Source organism: Mchenga conophoros, linkage group LG17 (assembly GCF_057382185.1).
Source record: "Mchenga conophoros isolate Kocher_MC1m ecotype Shallow Benthic linkage group LG17, M_conophoros_male_GT1.1, whole genome shotgun sequence".
NCBI classification, from domain to species: domain Eukaryota; kingdom Metazoa; phylum Chordata; class Actinopteri; order Cichliformes; family Cichlidae; genus Mchenga; species Mchenga conophoros.
Genome location: NC_140542.1, coordinates 21,155,112 through 21,181,007, shown reverse-complemented (window position 1 = coordinate 21,181,007; position 25,896 = coordinate 21,155,112). Strand labels below are relative to the sequence as shown.

At 39.8% G+C, this 25,896-nt stretch overlaps 3 protein-coding genes across 11 annotated transcripts in view; 1 reads left to right on the top strand and 2 right to left on the bottom strand.

Moving 5' to 3' along the window:
- Positions 1-1,791: 1,791 nt before the first annotated feature.
- On the bottom strand, positions 1,792-8,800 carry LOC146555450 (uncharacterized). Its single transcript, XM_085252357.1, has 5 exons — positions 8,713-8,800; positions 6,424-6,475; positions 5,404-5,559; positions 3,765-3,860; positions 1,792-3,553 (listed from the first exon to the last, which is right to left on the bottom strand). Exons 3-5 carry the CDS (start codon positions 5,515-5,517, stop codon positions 3,314-3,316), a joined length of 450 nt encoding a protein of 149 aa, XP_085108483.1. The 5' UTR covers positions 5,518-5,559; positions 6,424-6,475; positions 8,713-8,800; the 3' UTR covers positions 1,792-3,313.
- Positions 8,801-9,786: 986 nt separating this feature from the next.
- On the top strand, positions 9,787-19,615 carry tmem19 (transmembrane protein 19). 3 transcript variants are annotated; one of them, XM_085253051.1, is made up of 8 exons: positions 9,787-10,027; positions 10,909-11,056; positions 13,390-13,503; positions 15,620-15,757; positions 17,110-17,186; positions 17,269-17,446; positions 17,893-18,102; positions 19,179-19,615. In XM_085253051.1, the coding sequence occupies exons 2-8, from the start codon at positions 10,927-10,929 to the stop codon at positions 19,337-19,339; spliced, it is 1,008 nt and encodes a 335-aa protein (XP_085109177.1). In that variant the 5' UTR covers positions 9,787-10,027; positions 10,909-10,926; the 3' UTR covers positions 19,340-19,615. The 3 variants fall into 3 exon arrangements, with proteins under 3 accessions (XP_085109177.1, XP_085109178.1, XP_085109179.1); XM_085253052.1 differs by having other exon boundaries at positions 9,787-10,037; XM_085253053.1 differs by lacking the exon at positions 9,787-10,027 and adding an exon at positions 10,378-10,513.
- A 348-nt stretch (positions 19,616-19,963) lies between these two features.
- Positions 19,964-25,896, bottom strand: part of rab3ip (RAB3A interacting protein (rabin3)) — a 15,750-nt gene continuing 9,817 nt past the window's right edge. For 3 of the 7 annotated variants that reach the window (XM_085253043.1, XM_085253045.1, XM_085253046.1), the window contains 9 exons: positions 25,250-25,345; positions 24,507-24,584; positions 24,217-24,432; positions 23,995-24,123; positions 23,332-23,444; positions 23,199-23,222; positions 22,797-22,896; positions 22,040-22,109; positions 19,964-21,960 (listed from right to left, as the gene is read on the bottom strand). In XM_085253043.1, coding sequence (XP_085109169.1) covers positions 21,878-21,960; positions 22,040-22,109; positions 22,797-22,896; positions 23,199-23,222; positions 23,332-23,444; positions 23,995-24,123; positions 24,217-24,432; positions 24,507-24,584; positions 25,250-25,345 — 909 coding nt within the window. In that variant the 3' untranslated portion in view covers positions 19,964-21,877. The remainder of the gene's footprint in view (positions 21,961-22,039; positions 22,110-22,796; positions 22,897-23,198; positions 23,223-23,331; positions 23,445-23,994; positions 24,124-24,216; positions 24,433-24,506; positions 24,585-25,249; positions 25,346-25,896) is intronic. The other 4 variants (XM_085253047.1, XM_085253050.1, XM_085253048.1 and 1 more) reach the window with 4 other exon arrangements.

Below are 25,896 nucleotides of genomic sequence, written 5' to 3'. Positions count from 1 at the left end.
TCAAATAACCACTTGTTATAACTAAGGTATGCAGAAGAGCATTGCAAACTCAAACTTTGCACACAGGCTAAAGCAGCAGAAGACCACATTGGGTGCCACTCTTGCCATCTAAAAATAGAAAAGAAAACAAAGGCTACAATTCACACAGCCTCACCAAAACTATGCAATACAAGACTAAAAAATGTTTTGTGGTCTGATGAGTCTCAATTTCTGCTGCTGGCTGAAACTTAAGTAATTATAACAACAACAAAACAAAACAAAAAAAGAGTAATTATAATATACTTTTTTAAAATCCCAAGATTGGTATTTTTTGATACAGAACTTTAACATTATTTAAACGCATTTAAACACACGGGGTAAAAAGATATGAAATTATGTCATATATACTGTTTGATAACAATATTGTAATTAAGTAAAATCAAAATAAATAGAATACAGTAAAAAGGCACACATTTAAATGAAAATATTAACAAAATCACACGTAATCAAGTAAAAGCAGAAACTTTTTTTTAAGTTTTTAATGCTGGAAAGAAAAACTGTGTACAAACTGCTCCACATTCATTACACAGAAAAGCTTTTAAAATGCTGGCAGATACAGAATCACTTTTATTAGCCTGTACAAATGCAGTGGAACAGAAATACATCTGATCTCAACAATGTGGTAGTTAAAGCTGAGCTGAGCTTCACAGTCAACTATAATTAGACTTTAATTTATGTGCTGTGACACAGTGAATATCCCCTGAGCCTCAGACTGACTTTCCATTCGTAGTGGTAAATAGTAAATCACCCCACATAAACCAAAATAAGGACAGAAGAGTTGAAGGTAAACTGACCTTTCTTATCAGCTGTACCTCAGCTGTACCTACGTTCATCATCTGAAAACCATGATCAACAATGTGGAAAGATTTAAGCCTTTCAATCAGTTTGAGTTGGGAAGATTTCACAGAATATTAAGCCATGTCAGAGGATTACCAGAGTGGGTAGGATTCATCCTCTAGCAACCACGAATCGTCACACAATAAAATGATAATTCGCACAGTAACTACAGAGGTATTTGAAGGGAAAATGATCAAACCGGTGGATAGATACTTCTTGTTATTTGAAGCTTGTGAAATCTCCAACTGTATTCTCAACAGGACATAATTGATTTGACTTAAGTGTGTCAATCTTTGATTTTTCATCAGACACCCGATAAAAAAAATTCTGCTGTGATGCAAGACAAGAACAGAGGTCTCTCTGTGCTCTGCTGTCAGGAAGAGAAGTATTTCCCATGGGATCATAGATTAAAGGCTGCATTTTGAGCGGAGCTTTAAAGCTCTTGAAGATCATTGGAAGCTCAGAAATTCCAAGAAGAATGGCAAGAATGATTATAGATATTATTCTGTTTCATCAAACGGTAGGACATCGCTTTCCATGTACACTGAAAAAAATGTTTTGTTCAATTTACTCAATTTTTTTATGACAAGTGGTTGCACGAAATAAATTTGTTTGAATCCAGAAATATTTTTTAAGTACACTGAATTTAATTTAAGCGAGTAAAACCAACATATATTTTTAAGCTACTTTAACTTAACTGTTGTGGATACGTCTTAGTCAAATATTATTAGTAAGTCCAACTAAGGTCGTGTTAAATGTACCAGAATAATTTGTTTCCTTTACACTTATGTCCCAAACTTATATTCAAATCAAATTGTTAATTTCTCTCTATTTCAATTAAGTTAAGTTTCCTTAAAAAATATTGCTTACCCTGATTTGTAGTTTTTAAAAACGTCAATAATGAAAACTACAACATTCTTTCACATCATTTATTAATGCAAAATTTGTTGCAAACAGAATAAGAATCCACATCTCTAAGGGAAATTGCTGCAATTTGTATAATACAAATTACAAAACTTTTGCCTATGAACTAGTAGCTTTAAAAAGCTGTATTCAAACAAAACAGAAACAACAGACAAGAGAAATGTTAACCAATGTTTCTCTTCCTCTAAAAAAGAAAAAAAAAAACCAAACTCCTTACATAAAAGAATAAAACACTACCAGCAGTATAATGTATCACAATTAGAAACTGATGCATCCACAAACTAACCAGTTTCAGACTTGCTGTTCTGCGATCCATATTTAGAAATTGCATTTTAATAAGGTAATTAGACTTAAAATTAAACTTGTGTTTTCCTTACTGCTTATTGACCACTGTCTTTCCATTCTAGTCCTTCCTTGAAGATTCTGAATGTTTTACATATTTTCTGACCTAACATACTCGCTTCAAAACAATTAATAGTCTTTAAAGTGTTACCAGTGTGCTGCAGTGTGGTAATCATGAATGGTTTTTTTTGTTTTTTTTATCCGGTTGAGTTAACACTGATTATACGCAGGGCAGCAGCTATAACTGAATAATTACAAAGTTGCTCTTCAAGCTACTCAAATGTACCACACGTGAAACATTCATTATTGAAAGTTAAAATGTTCAATCGAAACATAACACAGAACAAATGATGGTTGTACAAGAGTTTCACTCCTATTCACAAGAGCACCAGTCATTGGTAATTTACATAACAGCATTCTCTTGATGTGTTATTTTAGAAATCTTCCTATCCAGTAGCAATTTTGTTCTTCAGCCCAAAGACTTTGGGGGAGAGCTTTTCAAATTCAAATTCAAATTTTATTTGTCACGTACACAGTCATACACAGTACGATATGTAGTGAAATGCTTGGACAACTGCTCGTGACCTAAAGAGAACAAAAAAGGAAAAGGCTATGAATAAGATAGGAAATAAATATGAAAAATTAAAAAGGGTAAATTTAACTAGGAAGGAATAAAATATAAATTAAGGTTAAAAATGAAATAACTGTACAACACAAATTAGAATGAAGGGTAAATTTAACTGGGAAGAATAAGATAAAGATAAATATATAAATTAAAGTTGAAAATAAAATAACTGTACAACAAAATACACAATACACAATATAGAACTATATAAGAATGTATGAAGAAATCTAAATATAAATAAATATATACACAATAACAGCAGCTGTACAAGTATTAACCGGAAATGAAGAATATAGTGACCAGTGTTGTGCAAAACCAAAGTCCAGAAAGTCCAGTGTGTGTGTAAGAACTGTATGTGTGGGTCAGTACTGTGTGGTGGTGTGATTGAGAGACCGTATCGCCTGCGGGAAGAAGCTCCTCCTCAGTCTCTCTGTGTTGGTCTTCAGGGAGCGGAATCGCTTTCCTGACCTCAACAGAGAGAACAGTCTGTTGTTGGGATGGCTGAGGTCCTTCACGATCTTCACCATCGAATCCCATCAACACTTTCTAAATGAATTCATAATAGTCCTTCAATTCCTTGGGGAAGGCTAGGTTTAGTGCATAGATTACTTCAAGCATCAATGCACAAGCTTGGGCCAGAGATCCAATGTTGTCCATGACTATCTCCCCTTCAACAAATATTCCAATGTCATCATAATGTCCATTTTGTCCATCCTCCCTGTTGATGACATAAATGCCCATGGTGTGCTTCTTCAGGTCTCTCTGGATATCATCTCCTTCAATGTCCTAAACATTTAATAAAAAGGTAAAAGAAAAAACAATTAACTCTACAATTAAATTCCAATCTAGTCGTTTGTGTGTGTGTGTGTGTGTGTGTGTGTGTGTGTGTGTGTGTGTGTGTGTGTGTGTGTGTGTGTGTAATACACACACACACACAGATATCTATCTAAAAAGTGTGTGTATAGATGACTTGCTTACAATGACTTAAATGACTTACAAAGAACTCCCGAATAAGGCTTCCGTCCTCTTCACCAAGGTAGAGGCAAAGTGCCCTGAGAACTGCTTCCCTTTTCACTTTAACATCACTTTCAGCCTGTTTAAAGAGAGTTGCTGATTAAACCAATTTGGAAAAAAGAACAATGTCTGACATTCGCAATAAGTAAATTTTATCATATGTCAGTTCAAACATAGTAAATAAAATTTATATATGAAATTTCAAAATTTAGATTGCTTGGCTGGTCACCTAAAACGGCTTATTGGACTCACCAGTGACCTGCCACTTAAGACAAAAGAAATCCAAATAGAATTTGCAATTAGGGCTGCTCAATTAATCGAATTTTAATCACGATTACGATCTGGGCTTTCAACGATCATTAAAAATGACTGAGCCGATTATTAGCCCCTCCCTCATTTATCCGCGACACCTTAAAGGCCAGTCCGTGAAAATATTGTCGGGCATAAACCAGTCCGTGGCGCAAAAAAGGTTGGAGACTGCTGATTAAGAGGACCCGAGGGAAGCTCGGAAAGCTAAGCAGAAGTTATTTGGAGAGGAGAGTGACTGCCGTTGGTTGAAAAGAGAGGTTAAAAAAAAAAAACAAACTTCAGTGGTGTTGCACACTATTTTATATTATTTTTTAAAGTCATTGAAGCCGGTCAGAGCAGCACACTCCGTTTTGTGTAACTATTTTTAAATCCCTGTAGAACCTGAACCGTGTAAGCTAGCGCAATAATTTTTTTTGCATATGAAACCGGAGGAGTTGTACTTACATCTGATGCCATCAGCTTGTCCTCGGTCACGGTTTCCTTCCACATATAGCTTTGCAAAAACTGCATAGAAAGCGCTTGCAGGAACAAAAACATAATATTCCAGAAACACGCTTTGCCGATCCGATCAGCTGTTCGTAACACTTCCCACAGTGAAACAGACGTCAGCACGAACTATCACATGTCGGCCATTTCCTCCCCGAAACCGGAAGTGACATCATTTTCGCGGAAATGTAGTTTTTTACTTGTAGGCCTTAAAAGCCTATACTGGTCATGTTTGACTTTTCTGAATAGTTTCTGGGATGCTTAGAACTCGAATTGCACTGCTGGAAATAGTTAATTTTGATGCACCTTCTGTTTTCTTTGCAAATTTGCATCATAGGATTGTTTTTTCGTTTTTCCTGCAGTATATAAAAAATTGGTGTATCTCCAAAATAAAACTATGAAGACACTCAAAATAAATTTCCTGTTGTTGTAAACTATTTTTTGCAACTTTTTTGTATTTAAAGTTTTGAGGGATAAACCTCTTAAATTTCTCCAAGTAGAAATATATGTAAAAAAACAAAACCGATTTTCAATTTTTTTGTAGTTTATTGCACTTTTTTGCAATTTATGTAATTACTATGGACATAATGCATACATATTATTAAAATATGGGCTATAACAGTTGTATAGCAACTTGAAATGCTCCCACAAATGGCACTACAACATGTAAAAAAATAATATAAGCTCTGGCGGACTTGGTTCTATGGTAGGTCTTAAAGGGTTAAATAAATATCGTCAAATAATCGAGATCTCAATTTCAGTGAAAATAATCGTGATTATCATTTTTGCCATAATCGAGCAGCCCTATTTGCAATATTCAGATTTACCTCTTGCATGATCTGCAAGTGGTGGGCAAGTTTCTGCCCAGAAACACCGCCCTTCTTCTGGAAAACTGTCATCAACTGAGGTGTAATTCTGTCCAACTGTGCCGCGAAGGTCATCTCCAGTTGAAGTGTTGTAATACACTGGAATTCAGCATTTACCTGTATCTCACACACACACACACACACACACACACACACACACACACACACACACACACACACACACACACACACAAAAAAAAAAGAAGACTGGTGCTTAATCATTGGTATGATTATTTTGTTATTTCTTCATTAAATGCTACAATGCAATTGCCATCACTTCATAAAGCATGATTATCATATGGGTTAGTATACAGTGCATGAAGGATGTTACTACTGTTAATCAAAGAAGAAATGAATGGCATCAGTCCATTTAACGGGTTTAAAGGGTTTTAAAAAGCAGATATTTGTCTGTTTCAGGTGGTTGGCAACACATTTTCCTGTGCTCTTTGTCCACTGGTGGGAGTGTCTCACCTGTGAGGTCAGCGGGGCAGAACTCTGCCATCAGCAACAGAGAGCAGAGAAAATTTAGATGTGCAACTAAAAACATGCTTGCCATGTAAGCCCCAAACATCTCTGAAATTGCTCTGCAAACTTCAGAGTACTTATACTTCAGGAGTCCTGTGGGTACCGTAAAGACTCATGTATGCAAACAAACCACATTTTTTTTTGCAATCTGATCCTTTTTCTCTTGGCTGTTTCCTTCAGGGATCACCACAGTGAATGATCCACCTCCATCTAACCCTATGCTCTGCATCCTCTTAACTCACAAGAACTAAATTCCTGTTTTTCATTTCACTTTCGCAAGTTTTTTTTTTCTTTTGTCCTGGATAAAAGAAATTTAATCATATATATTAATTGATATTAATTAATATCAATATTAATAATCACAAGAACCCTTAAGATGAGATAGATAAACTTGTCCCTGCAATACTGTGACAAATACTGTTGTGATAAATATGTAAGGAATTTGCATGTACTTACCAAAATAACACCATCTTCTTGAATAAACAGTAACACATAAGGGGAAGAAAATCTGCCAGAAAAGGAAGACAAATAAAAAATAAAAAACTTTAGAAAGACAAACAATTACCGTTTCCAAGCCATTAGTGCATTACTTCATGATACTCCCTTGTAACAAAACAAATCTTACTTGTGCCTCTGTGCAAACTACAGATGGCACGATACCACTTTTTTATGTCCGATACCGATATCATAAATTTGATTATCTGCCGATGCCGATATGAATCCGATATAGTGTATTTTATAATAAATAAAACTGTTTTTATAAATATTTTACTGCATTTTGTATAAGTTCATACTCAGTTTTAAAAACAAAACATTAAAGCTATTCTGTTATACCTGTATGCAAAAAATACACTGCACCCAAAATATTTTATACTTCAGCAATACTGATCAACCTAAAAAACTTACACCATCCTCCTTATTCAGGTATTCTAAACAGTACATAGAAATATTAAACTAACTAATAGGACTGCCAACTCCCAGCAAAAATATTAGGAAACCACCCCGCACCCTCCGCCTGATAATGCTTAATTGACGTAATCTACTTTAATGCACAGAAATCAATTATTTTTCTATAATAATTTGATTCAACATTTTTCTTCAATACAGTTGCAGACAGCGCAGACAGCGTACCTTCCCAAAGGAAAAAGTGCTATATGTACTACTATTACTAGGGCATATATTAGACTTAATATTTACTACATACAATAATGGATCTCTATACATTTAACCAGATCGCCACTTTGGTAGTAAGATTTAGAATAATTATTTATTAAAAGCTAGACATTTTAAATGAGAATAAGAAAGAAAATTATGTCTTTGTGTCTCCCTTTCCCTGTTAATGCCCTACCTGGCCCCTGGCAAAACTTTGCTAGATCCGCCCCTGCACAGTTACCAGATGTCAGCTACCTAAAAAAGGATCCTGGAGTTATTTGTCTCTCAGAAACAGTTCATAACTTCCCTTCAACTCATTCATGTGACCTAAAATGTAAACCTGTTTCTTCATTACCTGTTCAGCTCTAATGATTCAGTAAAAACTTCTCCTGGTTTCACCTTCATGTTTCCTTCTCACCACATATCCAAACTATCATGACCAGCAGCTATTACGGCTGTGGCTCCAGAAAACATAAGCGGATACTAGAAGTAATATTAAAAAAATTCTAGCAACAGCTTATCAAGCTTAAACGTGCTGCTGTTGTTTATCTGCCGTTTTCCTCTTTCTAGCGCAAACTGGGTGACTAACAAATGAGAGAGACTAGCGACAGAAAAGCCGATCAGCTGATAATCGATCAGTTTCATGATTGAAGTAGCAACAGGAGAGGGAGGGGGGAGAATGAGGGAAGAAGTTTTAGCTGTTCAGCATGAAGACACCGAATAACTCCAGCTTTGTGTCTTTTTTCATTCTAGCTGAAGTATAAAACAAATCGCTTCCTTTCCCCCTCAATACAAAACTCCGACAGCCAGTCCAGCTGTGGCTCCATACATCGGTTGTTAAGCTCAACATGGAAATACTATGCAAACATAAAGAGATGAACTTACACACTTGCTTTACTTCTCTGTGTTAGTTTTCTCTGAGATTAAATGCAGCGGTTTGGAAGCACGTAGCGAGGCTTTAAATGCTAAACCAGACCGCTGACAGGTCTTGCACTCAACAGCTCTATCAAGTGAAGCAACTTCTTTTCTGAGTTAATTTCAGTTCTGACAAACATCACTCTCAGTGCCTTTTGATCTCACATTTTTGGCAACCACTGAGTTATTCTCCTCCACAGTTTACAACCATTATTTTTTTCTGCACAAAAGACGTTGTGCAACGCCAATCCTACTTATTTCCTACTGCACCCCTGACTGTGCAGGTGCGTTCAGAAGCCCCCTCCCCCGCCCGACTATTCCTTAATGCCAATGTTGTGGCGGGAGGGACGATTTCTCCACTTAAAACTGCAGGCGACTGTACAGTGAACTTTACAGCTAACTACAGAGAAATTGCCTCGTTCCATAATTTGTTAGTACAAAGTGTGCCACAAGAACTAAGCTAAAAACATATGACATTTTAACGCATCAATACAATTACTCTTTTAATAGAGCAGTAGCTAATAGAGCACATAGCTAGCTTAAGTCAAATTCATGACAAAGTTCAGAGGTGTACAACTACTTAGACTTCTTTCTCCATGTGCACACGTCTTAAAGAGTCAACATGCTTTGACTGAGGTAAAAAAATAAAACAAAAACGACCGTAAAAGGTTTACTTACCGAAGCTAGACCACCTTTATATGAAGTTGTGCGATTAACTTGAGCCCGCTTGCAGCACACAAAGAGCCCGCTTCTTCAGTCCGCGCGCAAAATGGTGGCCTGTCCTAACGCATGCGCAAAATGGCCCAGCAGGAGGCTATGAAAAACATACTTAAGCATTTTGAGCTACATTTAATTAACTAAAATTAATTGGATTAAAACGCAGGGAATGTATTCTGGAGTTACTCGAATTATATATGTAGACAGGAATTACTCATTTGAATTGAAAAGATATACCAAAATATAATATGCTATATTTAAAAGGAGACAATATCACTTTTTTCAGTGTAGTCTGTCTGTAAGGGTTATTTACCTGCTGCCTTATGTTTTACTTGAGTCCAGCTTCTTAAAGAGTAAGCTGCAAATCCAAACAAGCAACACTACAAAAACTCGATTACACCAATTTTTGCAGGGTTGCTCCACATGTTTCAAAATCGGTTTCAAGATTTTTCAAACATCCAAAAGACGAACGTCAATGTAATTTTAAGTTCCACGTATGTGTGCACAGTAAAATGCCTTTACATGCCAGGAAAACTAGATATACAAAAGGCATGAACCTCATTGGTCAAATTCCAGAAATATTGCCAAATTATTGTAAGGAGGATCATGAGCACCTCAGCAAGATCTTTAAAAATAACGTTGTGGGTGTTTAATTATCCAAAGTCTTACCAGTCTGAGCTGAGATGGATGACTCTAATGGGGTGCAGCGTTAGTATTTTCTTTTCTTTTTTCATTTTTATACGGGACTCAACTGCCTTAATTTGATTTTTTTTTTAGTTTAAAACACGAAACCTTTGGAATGTCTTCTGAGTAGACACGAAATTATAAAAGTTTTTAAACCAGAAATATCTTCATAAATATCTTCAATACAGCTATCAATTAAACACAGTTATTAATTGATGAAATATTCCGATTTCGCCTGTGCTTTGTCGTGTTTCCACCTATGCCGACCTATTTAAAAAAACAAAAACAAAACCCTAAAACAAACAAAAAACAAAAAAAGAGCTGTAATTTGGGTTACTGTCCCTTTAAGAACTCAGTGGCTGGCTGCCGGAAGTGGGTCCGTCGTGTTTTCTCCCTCCGGCAGGTGTTTTAGCCTGGAAGCTTCAGCTGAGCTTCTGAATTCCGTTTGGTTTCACTGCTAAAATCTTTTTCTCTTTAATTATATTTGTAAGAAACACTACTGTTAGTTGTTCCACTTAAAATATAGAAAGCTAACCTTCTCGTTAAAGTAGGGCGTGTAACCGACAAGTCGTGATGGCTCAGGAGATAAACGGTGAGTTTATGTATGTATTTTTAAAAAAAGTTTTTTAAGTACCGCTTAAATATATTCCCATGTACCAAACTGACACTTCAGCCCGGTGTTTGATATTATTTTAGAGTGTTATTCTGCTTTGTTTAATTTGAGAACACTTAGTTCTCATATCGTTAGCTTCATAGCATAAGTGCCTAAGTCATTGACTTAGTCAAATGACTTAGGCAATTATGCTATGAAGCTAACGATATTTAGGTGTATAATTTCAATGTTAGGGAGGTCTGATGGCGCTTTGTTTTGGTTCCGCTCTCCTCATGACTCCCTTCATGGCAAATTAAGAGAGTGGTTCTCAGGCAGTTCATTTAAACAGAGCAGAGGGAGGATGAGTACAGGCTAGCCTGAGGTCAGCCAGTGCCAGGGGAGAGTCAGGAGGTTTGAAATGAGGCGGCATAAGGGTGTTACCTGAGAGGTGTACCAAGCTGGGCTCTCTGCTTCAGGCTCCAGGAGGCGAGTTTTACATGTCATGTGACTCTTTCTGCACAACATGATTCCTATAAGTGCCACCTATTCCAAGGAATGGTATTTTTTTTAACTAGCATATTTTATTATATGTAACTTCAAGGTGCTTAATACAGAAAATAACAAACCTTAATGCTGTGTAGTTTTACAATGCAAGCAAAATACAGCAAAATAAAGCATAAAAAGAAGTTTAGGCTGTATTAGGGTTATATTTTCTGCTCTGAGGCACTGTTATGAAGGAGAAATGAAAGTCTAGGCAAAATGAGAACTTTTACTTTGTTATTAAACATGTTCTGACCAACTTGAAGTAGCAGTATCGTTTTCTTACAGCAGCAGAAACTATCTAACAAACACTGACGTGACTCTGTCCTCCTGTCCTGCAGCACGGGCCGTCCCTCAGCATGGACACTGAAAATGACATCTTGATGAAGGAGTCCATCAACATGATGATTGACATGATCGTGCTGTGTGCCACTTTGGCACTCTCTCTCTTCTTCTGGATCCTCTCCCTCACGATGAGCACGTTCTACGGTGAGCTGTCCGCCTGGGAATGTTTTCACTTTAAGGGTTTTCTTTTCCTTAAAACTGCCTTCAAACAGGAAGTTAATCCATTAAATCATGTGCCCCTCCATGTGCCCTGAATACCTTTCACACTAACTTTGATTTTTTTTTTTTTCTCCTGAAGTGGGTTAAAAGCTGAACAGACCTCAGTACCATTTTTCACAGTCATGCATGGACAGAGAGAGCGTGGCAATGAGGACACGAGGCGTATGTTGAAAGACAAACTTGACAGCTGTCAGGAAGAAACTCAGTTCCTTGTATGTGTGCACATACTTGGTGAATAAAAATGAGTCAGGGTCTCTGGTCTTTCTTTTGAGCAACATTATAAGTAAAGTTTGGGTTTCGTGCTGTTACTCAAATGTTTGTGATTGAGCATTTGTTTGTGCTTCAAGCATTAGATTTTCAGAATCAGAAACTTTATTGTCATTGTCACGAGAACAACGAAATGAAGAATGGTCCCCGATCATTGCATCATCCCTAGCAACATCAAAATATAAATAAAACAATAAAATTCAATAAATAAAATAGATAGAATACTTAAAATACTAATAAGATGTAACAGTAAAACATTCACATACGTTCCCACACACATGCTTCAGACCGTGCATAGATTAACACAAGAGTGGCGTGATGGACATTTTTTTGTAGTATTCAGATGTGTTATTGCAGTTGGATAACAGCTGTGTTTGAGTCTATTAGTCCTTGCTCTGATTGCCCTGTACCGTCTGCCTGAGGGCAACAGTTCAAACAGGGAGTGGCCAGGATGTGAGGTGTCTTTTATGATGTTTTGGGCCTTTTTAAAACAGTGGGCGTTGTGTAGAACTTCCAGTGTGGGGAGAGGGCAGCCAGTGATCTTTTGGGCGGTGTTAATGATCCCTTGGAGTGCTTTCCTCTGAGCCCCTGTGCAGCTAGTGTACCAGATGCATATGCAGTAAGTTAGAACACTCTCAATGGTGGCTCTGTGGAAGGACACCAGCAGTCTCTGTGTGATGTTATTCCTCCTGAGAATTCTCAGGAAGTACAGTCTCTGTTGGGCCTTTTTCAGCAGCTCGGAGGTGTTCACACTCCAGGAAAGGTTCTCCTCTATATTGACTCCCAGGAAGCGGAAGCTTGCCACCCTTTCTACACAGTCCCCATTTATGAATAGTGGTTGGATCTCTGCCTTTTTCCTTCTGAAGTCTATTATGAGTTCTTTGGTTTTTGAAGTGTTGAGGAGGAGGTTATTGGCCTTACACCATGACGTCAGCTGCTCCACCTCGTCTCTACGTAGACTCGTCTCCCTTGGAAATGAGCCCCACCACTGTGGTGTCATCTGCAAATTTCACAAAGATGTTGCTGTGGTGGCGAGGAGTGCAGTCTTGTGTGTGTAGAGAGAGTAGAGCAGTGGACTGAGCACACAGCCCTGGGGTGAGCCAGTGCTGAGACTCAGGGCTGAGGATGTGTGATGGCCAACTCTGACTCTCTGTCTACGGCCCGAGAGGAAGCTGTTGATCCACATGCAGGTGCTGTATGGAAGCCCCAGGTCTTGTAGCTTGGCCACCAGCTTCACAAATGACGAGAGATGTTACAGCATTTCCACCAAGATTTTCCTCCCCTCTTCTGCCTTCTTCTCCTTCTTATACTACTTCCTCCTCCTTCTCCTCCATCTTCATCATCCTTTGTCCAATATCCTCCATCACTCCTAAGCTGTCCGTCATATCATTTCTAAGCTTCTCCTCCTGCTCACTCCCAGTGAAAATCTGAAGACCCCCACCTTGGCCTCCAGTCTTTCTCTCAGTACCACCGTCCCCACACAAAAAATCACAGTGGGTCTCACTACCATCTTGTAAATCTTCTGCACTCATCTCCACCTGCTGCACCTGCCACATTTAAATTATTTCAACAGCTTACATTATCGAAGCACATCAGCTCATTTCACGTCTCTCCGGTTTTATTTTGAAATCATCATCATCAGATAGATTTCCCTTCTACAGCTGTCCCCACTGAAATCAGTCCCTGCATGGTTTTAAATTAAGACACAGTTACTGGATTGTTACACTTCGAGTGACCTGACACTGTTGTTGGAGTTGATCACCTCCAAAGCCCACAATGAGCCAGAAAAAGCCAGAATAATATGCAGCAGCTGCAGTTTAATCAGTTATATTTAAAAAAAAAAGTGCATCTCATTTCTTTTTAATATTTAAATAAAAACTTTTTTTATTTAAAAATAAAAACGGATCTTTACATGCTTCAGTAAATCCTTCAAACGATCAGTCGGGTGGAGAGGTGCTGATGGTAGTCTTGGTGTGTGTGTTTGTTTTCAGGCACGCTGCAGCCTGTGTCGCCGTGGCGTTGGTTGTTCTCCATCTTGGTACCCCTCACGGTGACGATGCGAGCGCTGAAGAGACGCAGTCTGGACCGATCGGGAGCGCTGGCCGGTGAGTATTTGTCATCACCTTTACCCACCTGCGTGATGTCGTTTTGGCTTCCTGGCTCGCTGCTTAGCCGTTATGAAGTCATTTCGAGTGAACATTAGAAGAGTTGTGATGTTTGGTGTGTGTCTACACTGCGTTAAGTTGCTTCATTGTGATTGGTTAATAAAGTGGTGGGTGAGCGTGTTTTGGTTAGTTTTTTTTAAAGGGGGATATTCTATGACCTTTTAAAATAAAGAGGATTCTCCAATACTTACATATTTTCCAAGAAGAGGCACATTTTAAAAAATCCAAACCATTTTTCAGTTTCAGATAACACGCCAAGCTCTTCAGGCTGCTGCTTTTGCCTGTTTTCTTGGTATTATATGATGTAAGCGATGCATTTAAAACCAAGGACTGTAATGCATTTCCAGCTCTCGCACCAGAAAACAACTAGACCTCTTACTACGAATCTGCAGATGACGCACAGATCTCGTCATGTGACCCATTAAACTGAAGTCATGTTGGTCACAGAAGACTTGTTCTCATATGCTTGAGTTAAAGAGCAGAAAACTGGATTTCTGGCCACAGTCATGGACTTTAAAGATCTAAAACTCATAATCCACATTAATGTTGTCACAAAATCGCCCCATGGACGGACTCAATTCTCACATTAGACACCTTTTCATTCCTGAATCGGTACTTGTAATGTAAACCAGAGCCTGAATTCGATAAAGTTGTGAAAATATGTGTAACAGACAAGCAGAGGGAATTTTTCCACACGTCTCACGTTGCTGTCTTTAGTTTGAAATATTCAGCTTACTGCTGATATCTTCCATTTGATGTTTATTTTGTGGAATTTGTTTACAGTTCTGTGAAAAGGCATTTGCTCCCATCATTCATTCAGGATTTTCTGGTATAGAGCAGATTTCATGGCTCCATTAAGCATCCTAAAGCAGCCTCAAACCATCACACCACAACCACTACGTTTGACTGTAGTGGTTGTAGCCAACTCTCGGGTATCATCCAGATTTTTTTTTTCCCCAAATATGAGCCAAGCCTTTGTGTTCTTTTAGCTCAGCACTGCTTTTCTCCTCGAACTCTCCTACTGTTGCCATTTTTTGCCCAATCCCTTTCTTATTGTTGAATCACGAACTGTGACCTTGCAGTTCTTTAGATGTTGCTCTGGGTTCTTTGATGGGTCGTTGATGACCTCTTGGAGTAATTTTGGTTAGCCAATCTCTCCTGGGAAGAATCACAGAGGTTCACTAGAGTGCCAAAGCCTTAGAAATGTCTTTGTAACCCTTTCCAGACTGATTGAAATCAATGACTTTGTTTCTCAGCTGTTTCTTTAGATTCTGGCATGATGTGTTGGTTCTATTTGAGATATTTCTTCATTCAGCAGGTCAGGCAGTGAAATTGAACTCGGTAGTTAATTACAAATAATTCATGAGTTACTTTTTGACATGGGCCAGGTACGTTTGGTTGACTGTTTCCCTTAATAAATGAAATCATAATTTAAAAAGTAGATATTGAACTTGTTCAGGTTATCTTTCTCTGATATTAAAATTTGTTTGATCCAAAACATTTAAATATAACTAATATGCCAAAAAATTAAGAAATCAGGAAGGGGACAGTTACTTTTTCATAGCACTGTAAGTTTTCACATGTGAAGTGACAGTCATTAAATTCTTGAAGTTTTCCTTGAGAGTTTTGATTTTTGCTTTTTATGGATTTGACATTCAAGCAACTTAAAGAAGTCCAGACGCTTTTCTTTGCAAGCTCCTTTGAGCCACAAAAGACCTCACAATTCTGAAAACTGAGTCACGAGGCTGCTGCCTGAAGTCGAGGCAATTATGAAAAGAACTGATACTGATCTGATTTATTACACTGCTGAATGATGCCTCTGTGACGCTCAGGCGATCTACAGTATATGAAGAAGGGAGGTGATTTTTCTGCCTTCCAGGAAACGCAAAATGAAACTATCTTTATGGGGTGGTTTTTTTTTTTTTTTGTTTTGTTTTTTTTTTTTGTAAAGCTTGACATCTTCAGCTGGGTTTGTTCTTTTTAAACATTTGGCAACAGAACGGCACGCTCTGAATGACTGGTGAGCTTGCGCTAACATGTGTTTCTGTGCCCTCAGCCCTCCTGGTGGGGTTTGTGTTGACGATGGCAAACTATAGCTTCTTCTCCACTCTGCTGGCCTTCTTCATCACCTCCTCCAGACTGACCCGCTGGGGAGGAGCGCAGAAGAAGAAGATCGACGCCGAGTACAAAGAAGGTGAGAGACGTAAAGGCCTCACAGGTGCTGCAGAGACTGGTGGAAGCTCTGTGACACAGTGAGGAGGCGGAGCCACAGAGAGAATGAGAGATGAAAACACTTTTGATGTCTTACTCAAACTAGCAGCACAAAGCATCCGACCATTAGCTTGTGGGTGAAGTAAAGCGTCCATCAGCAGCTCCACTGACTGAAACGGAGCTGAAGCTGTGCATGCACTTGTGTTTGTAAGAAACCAAATTTAAAGCTGATAACAAACTTTGCTGCCATCCTCAACAATTCTAACAGACACACCTGTAACATGCACAGGTGTGTCTAAGCGAGGGAACAGCATTTTGTTGGTTTTTTTTAGGGTTTTTTTAGTTTATTTAACAAAAAGTTAATATGTGCGTAATTACTGTGTTTAAAAAATAAATAAAAAAATTCTAACTAAATGATGCATTCTCATAAACTTACAATCAGCTCTGTGTTTTATCTTTTGAGAAGGGATCCCCTTTCCCCAAACTGAAACAAAGAGGTAACAGACATCACAGTCATCTTAATAAAATATCATCTTCTTCCTCCTCACCTTAAGCCTCGTCTCCTGAACTGAAGTCAGGGCTCTAACACACGAAAACATACGTAAAATAGCTAATTTATGTCCGATATTCTCACAATTACTTATCGTCAACAGATCAGACATGAGATGGATAAACAACAACAACAGCAGCTAGTTATAGGCTAAGATAAGTTTTCCAGCCTCTCCCAGAGTAAATAAAGGCAGATGCTTCTTACCCGGCATTCACAGCTGAGGTAAACGGTGAACTGACGTATTTCACTGTCGGGGGAAAGGGTCACTTTGCCGTCAGAGTACACTGACAGCAAATCAGGAAGTGTGTTCACAAACAACAGTAGAAACGTGCACTCCGGTCACAGCTTTTATGGAGTACAGTCTAACTTTAATACTCGGATCTCTTGTAGCTGGCCAAAATGCGTTTGTCCAGCAGCCACCATAGCTAGGATCTCTATTTAATTGGGAGGGGTTAGGAAATAGACCTCTGTTGACCATAATCTGTAATCTGCTGGCATCTAGTGGTGAAAATGTAACTTTAAATTTAATTATTTTGCATATTAAGTTTATTCATATGAAATTTAAATAAACTAATAACATATTTTACATTATTATACTAAATATGTTTATTTATTGCTTTTTTAATGGGCCAATGTGACGAGTTTGTTTTTTAAATGATCTGTGGCTGAGAAAAAAAAACGAAGCATCTGATTAGTGACTCCCCTTGACCCACCGCCTTTTACCTGGGCTGCTTAAACAGTTGTCCTGGAACAGTTTGAATTAAATGTGAATTACTTGTTTTTAGGAGGTCAGAGGAATTGGGTTCAGGTTTTCTGCAATGGAGGTGTTCCCACTGAGCTGGCGCTGCTCTACATGATCGAGGTAAACTGAGAAGCACAGGAAATAAGCTGCTCTGTGTGAGTGTAATGTTAGTAAAGTTATTCATTTCCTGCTCGTGCTTCAGGTGGGTCCAGGTGAGATCCCCATCGATTTCAATAAGCAGTACTCTGCCTCCTGGATGTGCCTCTCCCTACTGGGCGCGCTCGCATGCAGTACCGGGGACACCTGGGCATCTGAGGTGGGGCCAGTCCTCAGCCTATCAAAGCCGAGACTCATAACCACTTGGAAGGAAGTCCCCACAGGTGAGGAGCCAGTAAGAGGGTGGAGTAATGATGTGTATGTTCCACTTTGTGTTAAAGAGGGGAAAAGTCCCACAGCACAGTTCAGATCAGACTGGGTTTTTTTAAAGTTGTGAAGCTCAGGACTCCTGAGAATTGACTCTTTTCCATGAAGCCAAACACACAGATTAGATTTTCACAACCGTTCATCAGGACGAGGAGGCGTGATTGTGAGCTTCATTAATAATGTGACTTGTCACATTGATTTATCTGAAGAGAGTCCACAGATGAACACTTCTTTTCATGCTGTGTGGCATCTCATTAAAAGGCTGTAGGTACAGAAGATCAGCAGTAAACAAAACATGAAATCATTTTTTTAGATTTCAGTTGACCTAATCATGCATCCTTTTGCGCTGAAAATCATTTTTAGATAAGTTGCCTCATTTTTCTGGGGCTTTTTTTCCCTGCAGGAACAAACGGAGGCGTTACTCCCATAGGATTGGTTGCCAGCTTCCTCGGTGGGGCAGCAGTGGGTGTGGCTTACTTTGTGACGCAGTTGCTAACAGTCAGCGACCTCCACCTGGCTGACCCCCAGTGGCCGATCGTCGTGTACGGCGGCGTGGCCGGCCTGCTCGGGTCCATGCTGGACTCTTTCCTGGGGGCGCACATGCAGTACTCAGGTGGGTTTGAGCCAGATCTCATGTGAATGTTGTTAAGTGTTTGCATACGTAGAGAAACTTCCTGATCTGCCACACAGCCTCGGATTCTGTCTCGCAAACCCAGATGTGTCAGACAGATTCAGATGTCGCGTTCATACTTTGAACCTTTAAAATGTTGTTTGACATCATTTACTGACTGAATCTCAACCCGGGCTCACATTTCAATATGAAATGTAATCAGATTACAACCAGCCTCTTTTAAAAATGCCCTCAAAATCCATTTAGTTCCATTTCAGCCTCATCTTCACTCAATTGTTCCAATAATCTCCAAGATCCAGCTGCAACAGATGTTTTTCATCAGTGTGATCAGTTACAACATGATCAATGATTGATCAGTGTCTGAAGCTTTACACAGATCAGTTTGATTTAAACACCAATTCTCAGCAACGTACAGCAAATGTTTGCAGTCTGACTGCTGAGTTACAGAGATGAGATTAAAGTTCAGTTTGAGCTGATTATAAATCAGATGTAAGGATTTTTCCTTTCAGCTGTTGCCAAAGTGCCTGCTCATATGGTGTCGTCTGATTGTTGGGTTTTTACCTCACAATGTGAAGCTCCTCGATGATTTGCTGCTGTAAAAAATAAGATTGAACTGAATCTGATGCTGAAGCTTGACGTTTATACGGAGATCAGAGGAAGCAGGAGAACAGTGAGTGGCTTCCTTTTAGAGTATTAAACATGCCCAGTTAGAGTGAAGTTCTGCAGTTTCTTTCCCTATAATAGTGAAGTTGAACCATTGAACTCAGCGGCCCTCAGAGATCAAGCAGCTTTTACTTCAAATCCCAGCTCATGGAGTTCAAACTTATCACTAAAAATTAAACAGAATTAAAACATAGCTTCAGAGGGGCTCTCCTAAACCTCAGTCCCTGTTTAGCTTGACTGAAACAAGTAAACCGCATCTGCAGACTAATAAAAAATTTAAAAAAAAAAAAAGAAAAGAAAGAGTTTAATTTTTTGGTAACGTTTTCTGCAGCTGGGATTTCCTTTCGTGCAGTGACACGCAGAGATTTTCTGACTTTTCTCCTGTGTCCCCTCAGGCTTTGACGCGAGCATCGGGAAGGTGGTGAGCTACAGCTCCGCCACCACCCAGTGGATCTGCGGGAAACCCATCTTAGACAACAACGCAGTCAACCTGTTCTCCTCTGTCCTCATCGCGCTCATCCTGCCGGGGCTGGCCTGGGGTGCGTGGCCTCGATAGACTGACACTAAAAAGCACAGTTCACAGTTGTCTGCCTGTTTTATGACCTGCTGGCTGCCTGAATTAGTGTTATTCAAACATTGACTAAACATCTGAGACCAACATTTTTTTTTTTTTTTTTTTTTTTAAAACAAAACAAAAAAAGACAGGTTTTAATAACTGAGCCACACCTGCACCATCAGCTGCACCCACACCATCAGCTCAAAGCCACTGTGTTTTTAAACATGACATGTTCAGGAGGCCATGGATGTATTAAACTTCACTGCCAACCCCTCAGTCTGGATGTGACTGATTTGTTTTAGATGAGATGACGTTTCTGCCATTTAGTGAAAAAAATAAAATAAAATCAGGAAATGAAACTGGTGTAATTTTGACGTAAACAAAGAAAACTGGCAGCAGGGTGGAAGGTTGGTGACGGTGTCTGCAGAGCTGTGATTAGATGAATATGAACACAGCAGCAGAGGGAAGATGGAGCATTAAGGTTAAACTGCTCTCAAAAGTTCAGGTTGAGGATCCGCGGTGGGCGGAGACATGAGGGTACGTTTGAGGAGGCAAGGTCGGTCGTTAATATGCAGCCGTGTAAAAGTTCAGTCGAAGAAGAGAAAATGTGGAGGAGTCCACGGATCATTTTCAGAGGTATTACTGTTTTTATTTCAGTGTCTGAGAGAGAAGGCACTAAACCAAACCGGGAGAGTGACATTGACTATGAACAGGTGAGAGAGAGAGAGAGAGAGAGAGACGTCAGGATTAAATTAATATATATATAAAGTTTACAGAACAGCAGGTGCGCGTGCACGCGTGCACGCACACACACACACACACACACACAGCTTATTATCTACACGAGTCCTGATTGGTCACACGGAGCTCGCTGCAGAGCGCCCTGTTTCACAGCAGGATATGTTAATGTCCAGCAACAAAACAAAAACCCTCAGAAACTCAAAGAGCCGACATCAAGTCCTTCCTCCTGCAGATACATGTTCGATTATTTCTGCAGCTTTTTTCTGTAAGTAAAAAGCAAAAACACTGTATCCCACTCTGCCATCATCGAGACCTCTAAATTAACTCAAAATACAAGCTTATTCAAAGTTTACTAAATAATAACAACTTTACCTTTTTTCCCCTCTCTGAAAATATATGATGGACTCGCCAACAGTGGAGGAAAGTGTATTGTAGCAAAGCTATAATTACTTTAACTCAAAATTTGACATTTCTCAGACTTTTCAGACCCAAAAAACCCCAAGAAGCCCCAAAATTTGGTGATTAAAGAGCTCAATAACTTGATGTAAAGTCTGGAAAACAGTTCTAAGTTGTTTGAAAATAAAAAAACATTCTGAGAGCAGAATTTCAATGGAGAAAAATCAAAGTGCTAAGAGTGAGTCAACTTAGTGTTTCACATGAGGAAAAAAAACTCTGTAATTTTTGATATATGAATAATGAAAGATTGACAAGAATAAGTAAAAATACTCAAATTCATGTTAATTTAACATTAATTATTACATTGTCAAAATTTGGAGGTTGAAAAAATTGTTCATTTTAATTTGACTAAGTAAAGCTGAAATTGCAGGAACGTAAATACATAATTTAAAGGATTATAACTAAGAATAAGTCATGAATTTATTTTAAATTCAACATTTACAGAAAAAAAATTCAAAATTTAGGTTGTAAAAATGAAGAATTGTAATTCTGAATTCTTCAGCTGAGACGTTGTCACATCAGCTGTCACTTGTTCCCTGCGATGAGTTTTATAAATATATATACCCAAATATTCTAAATTGTTTACATTTTAAACAGCTGCAGTTTTACTAAAGCTTTACTGCTGAAATAATATTTTCATGTAGTATTTAAGGTGAAAGTGAAGTCTGCTTTGAAAGCCACCACACATAAATCCATAATGACGGTTTCTGTTATGAATGGCGGTTTATTTTGAAAAATCATCCTAAAGAAAAAGGAAGATGTGTCCTGTTAACTAGCAGGAAAATGAAGCGAACCTGGAAGCGCAGCACGACCTGCAGTTCCTCGAACGTCCACTTTAGGTGCCACAGACGTCTCCACAACAGGAAACAAAAGGGGTTATTTTTCCACAGTTTCTGTGATTCTGTTTACAACGTTCTTCCTCTTAAAACAATGACTTTATTCTACGGTTCAACTTCACCCTTGAAATATGACTTTTATCAGATATTCTCATATTTCTAACACCTATTTTTGATATTTTTCTCGCTTTGAGGCTTCAAAACCCACATGCATCTCTCCAGAGATCACATGTAACTGATGACCAAACAGTCTGTAGTGTTATTTTTTTAGAAACATGTCAGTTTTCTGACACACTGGAGTGTTGCATGTTTCAGAACCCAAAGAAGTCCAGATCAGTAATGACCACCGGCACCAAAATCACAGTCTTCAGTCTTTTTTTGTGATGATTGAAAACAGTTTCTCTCTCACACAAAAAACACTCACACAAAATAAGGGGGAGGGGCAAGAGCCAGGGTGGGGCGGGGCTTCAGCTCAGACTCTGCTGTGAGTGGAGGACGGCCCCGGTCACAGCTGGTCTTTGTAGTAGCCAAGCTTGGCGAGGGACATTTCCCTGCGGAGCTGCATCACCTCCCAGAACATCTGTTCTGCTGCAAACACAGAGGGAGGCAGGGAGTTTAATCACACTGATATCGAGCCACCACAAGAATCCACTGGCGCGTTTCTTACCGTCCTGCTGTTTGACCAGCCCTTGGTGGATGTAGCGGATATAGGTGAAGAAGTTGCACACCGCCGTGATCTGAAGGAGAGAGGACACTGCTGAAAACACCAGTCAACAGTTTCTGAGCTTCAGGTGAAGTCATGCAAAGCTACAAAGAGTTATAGACTTAACGTATTTATTCCTTATGTTTAATGTGAGGACAGGATTACATGCTGAACTATAAGCTTAGTGATTTTGCTAAAACTTAGGTTTCTGTTAATTTAGACGATTTAAAGTATTCAGATTTATGTTCTAATTTCTCATTTACATTTAAAAAAAACACTTAAAAAAAATAAAAATCATGGAGGGAGGTTTCTAACTACAGCTCCTGTGACATTCACTTGAGGCTCCAAGTTAAAACTTTGAAGAATAAATAAACACATTTAGAGAAAACAGTTTGTGTCTCTGGATAGTTTCATCCTTTATAACAAGTGTAAGACTTAAAGTTAGAGGCATGGCTGCTTTATTTAGTCATTCTGAAAGCTCTTCATTCTTATCCTCATGCAGAGGGACTGCTCATGCAGAAGTGCAGTAACATGCACTGAATCACCTCCAGAGTTGTTTTCTTACTTTTACAGTGATGGTGGAAGAAGCTGGCAGGATTGTTTTAGTGCTCACTGAGCTTTGGAGTAATTTAGAAAATGTTCTGGCTCAGGAAAGATGGACCGGACATAAAGGGGAGGTAAAGCTTTCAGGTGTGAGTGGATGGCTGGGTGTTACACTCACTCTGTATCTACAGTAGGGAGACACGTAGTAATAGCTGGACGAATCTCCAAACTTGATTCTGTGCTTGCAGGTTTTGGTCTGACCGCTCAGGGCACATTTTCTACCAGATGGACATAAACAAAAACAAACAAAGAAAAAAAAAACATGAGTTAGCTGTTACTTTAACAGGAAGAAACAAAAAAACTCCTACAAAGCAGAAACTACACAGGAGCAAAACTAACACGGCTTGAGGCAGCAAAGGAGGAGAAGAGGACGACAGGATGGCTTTGACATCCTGAACAGAAGTTTAGAAGGAGGGAATAAGTTAGCAGGAGGGTTTGGAAGAGCCGGATGAAGGTGGGGAGCAACTGAGGAGAGGCTAAAGAAAGGGAAAAAGCTAATGGGGGAGAGAGTCAGACTTACGTGACGAGCTCAGACCTGCGCCCACTAGAGGAGGAAATCGGAAGATGGAGATGTGATGATGAAGGAGTGAAAGCTCAATGCAGGGGAGAAAGTGTGTGCGTGTGTTTGAGTTCAAGTGTGTGCACGTGCTCACTTTGGTCCTCCACACTCCACCGCCGATGCTTTGACCACAGGCAGCGGCTGGAAGCCGACCGGTTCCACACTCAGTGTGTTCTGCTCCACGGCCTCTAAGATGGCCGAACCCAGCTGGGGGAGAGGAGAGGAGGGCATTAACGGACACAGGAGGTATCAGAATCTTTCTGATTCATGTCAACATGCATCTCCAGGGGACTCAGAGCGGCCCCGGCTTTTCCCTGGGATTTTCTAAACCCTGCACATTTGTCAACTGCACTTTTTTAAACAATCAAATCAAACGCATACCGAGACAAACCGGGTGAAGCCTTTTCCAGCTGGCAGAGGGCGAGCACGGGGCACGCCTTGCCAGGTCGCCACCCACTCACGCTCAAATCTTCTTACTGTGAGGCAACAGTGTCCCCAGAAGGCAGATGCACGCACCTTTAACGAACTTTTTGCAGCTTTGTCTACAGAAACCTAACATCTTTTAATCATCTGAGCTAAACAGTGACTGAGTTTGTGAGATCAGATCAGAAGTTTTAAACCTTCTAAACATTTTGACCTTCACAACAAAAAAAACTGAAATGATAATATCAGTGCTGAAATCTCAGATGGGTGCATGTTTGCATGTCTTTCTACTCCTAATAAAGCGCTTTTAAGAGTTCGGGAGGTCGTCATGTACCTCGCTCTTGTTGAAGGTCAAGCAGGGGTAGATGTCCTCACGGTAAATTCTCTCCAGAAAGCTGCAGCTTCGGTCGAACGTCGGCTCCTCCTTCCATGCCTTGAACTCGCTGAACAGCTGACCGTCCACCTGCAAGTCAGAAACTACATGCAGTCTCATCATCGGCTGTTAAAGAAAAAGCTCTGGGAGCGTGAGCACTCCTCCTCCTGCTGCACCTCTTACCTCCCGACACTCGCGTACAATGGGCTGCGTGGCCGACGGGTCGGGCTGAGTCCCCAGCATGGCGGAGGAGGTGCTCTTGTTCCTGCTGTGGCCCTTCCTGAAGGGAGTCTTCACGCCTCCTCCTGTTCCCACAGAGGGAAGCTCACCCACCGGGGAGGTCGGGGAGGAGAGCACGAGAGTCTTCAGAGCCTGAACCTCCGCCTGGAGGACGTCGATCTGAAGAAAGAAACAGAAATCCTCAGAGTAAGCAGGTAAACAGTCTGGTCTGATGTGGAGTGGTGAGGTCTCACCTTGCCCAGAGCTTCTTTCAGCTGTTTTTCAGCATTTGCCTGTTTGACGTTTGCTTCTCTCACCATTTTGTGAGCCTCCTGGAAAACACACAGACGGTGAATCAGCAGCTAAACGAGCTCAGTGCAACTGAAATATCATAAATAAACTCAAAAACACAGAACGGGAACATAAAGGTAATCTGCATTTACAGACACGCACAAGCACACAGAGTCCCAACACCTCCTGCAAGAGAAAGCCAAGAGTGAACGAGAGCACGGAGGAAGAGGAGTTGGAGCAGCACGTTTTCAGGGCTCGCCGGACAGATTCATTCAGCACAGACACATCGGCTCTGGACCTCACATGTCACAGGAGACACTCGTGGAAACATTCTTAGGTTTTTAGCATTGTGCCTCGATCTGTGGTCGAGTTTGAGCTTTTCAGCAGGGCTATCTGTTGTTAGGCAAAAAGGCTGCACTTCATTTTTAACATAATACAACACAAAAGCTAGACTGAACAAAAATGATAATTTAACTTTATTCTCATCAAATTCAATTATCTGCCCATATTTAGAGGAAACTTGCGATGCCTGATGGGTGACAAAACTAAATGTTTAGAGTTCACCTAAAAGCTTTGTTAAACCCGTCACACCTCTTTCACACTGCCTGTGTCAATCACTCATATTCTTTCTGTCCGGTGCCTCAGGAGGAAGAGGAGGAAAGGAAACAGGAAGTAGAGGACACAGACGTAGGGTAGGTGGACCGACCTGGAAGAGACTGGCGGTGAGCTCCTCCAGCTCCTGGCCGAGCTGATCTCTGACTTTAGACAACCTCTCACACTCCTCATCCTTCAACAGCAGCTCCTTCCACACACACACACGCACAGCAACACAATAGAAAGACAACCAAATGAACATGTGGAAATGAAAGCATGTCGACAAACGAACAAAGAGATGAAGAAATTAAAATAAGTGAAACATGTTTAACGCAAAAAATAATTTAAAACATGCTTTTAAATAAAACTCTGAAAATTACACGATATCGCTCTAAAGTAATGAACGCTGTGGTGAGATGTAGTGAATACACACACACAAATACACATACACACACACAAACATAAAGGAACGCAGTAACATTCGTCTTGTTGCGTGGCAGTAACGTCCCTCAGTTACTCAGAAAAACCTCAAACATTCCTCCAGGAACTATTTTCTTTTTTATTTCCAGTCTGAAGAAGCACACAGTAAATTACAGCTCAGCTGAGGCAAGACGTGATCATTGTTTACATCCTGTCGTCACAGTAAACGGGCACTGCCTCCTGCACTGTGGCTAAGATCTGGTAGAAATAAAATAAATCCTAATGAAAGTGCCAAAGCAGACGTCTGTGGATTTTATTGTATTTATTTCTTGAATTACG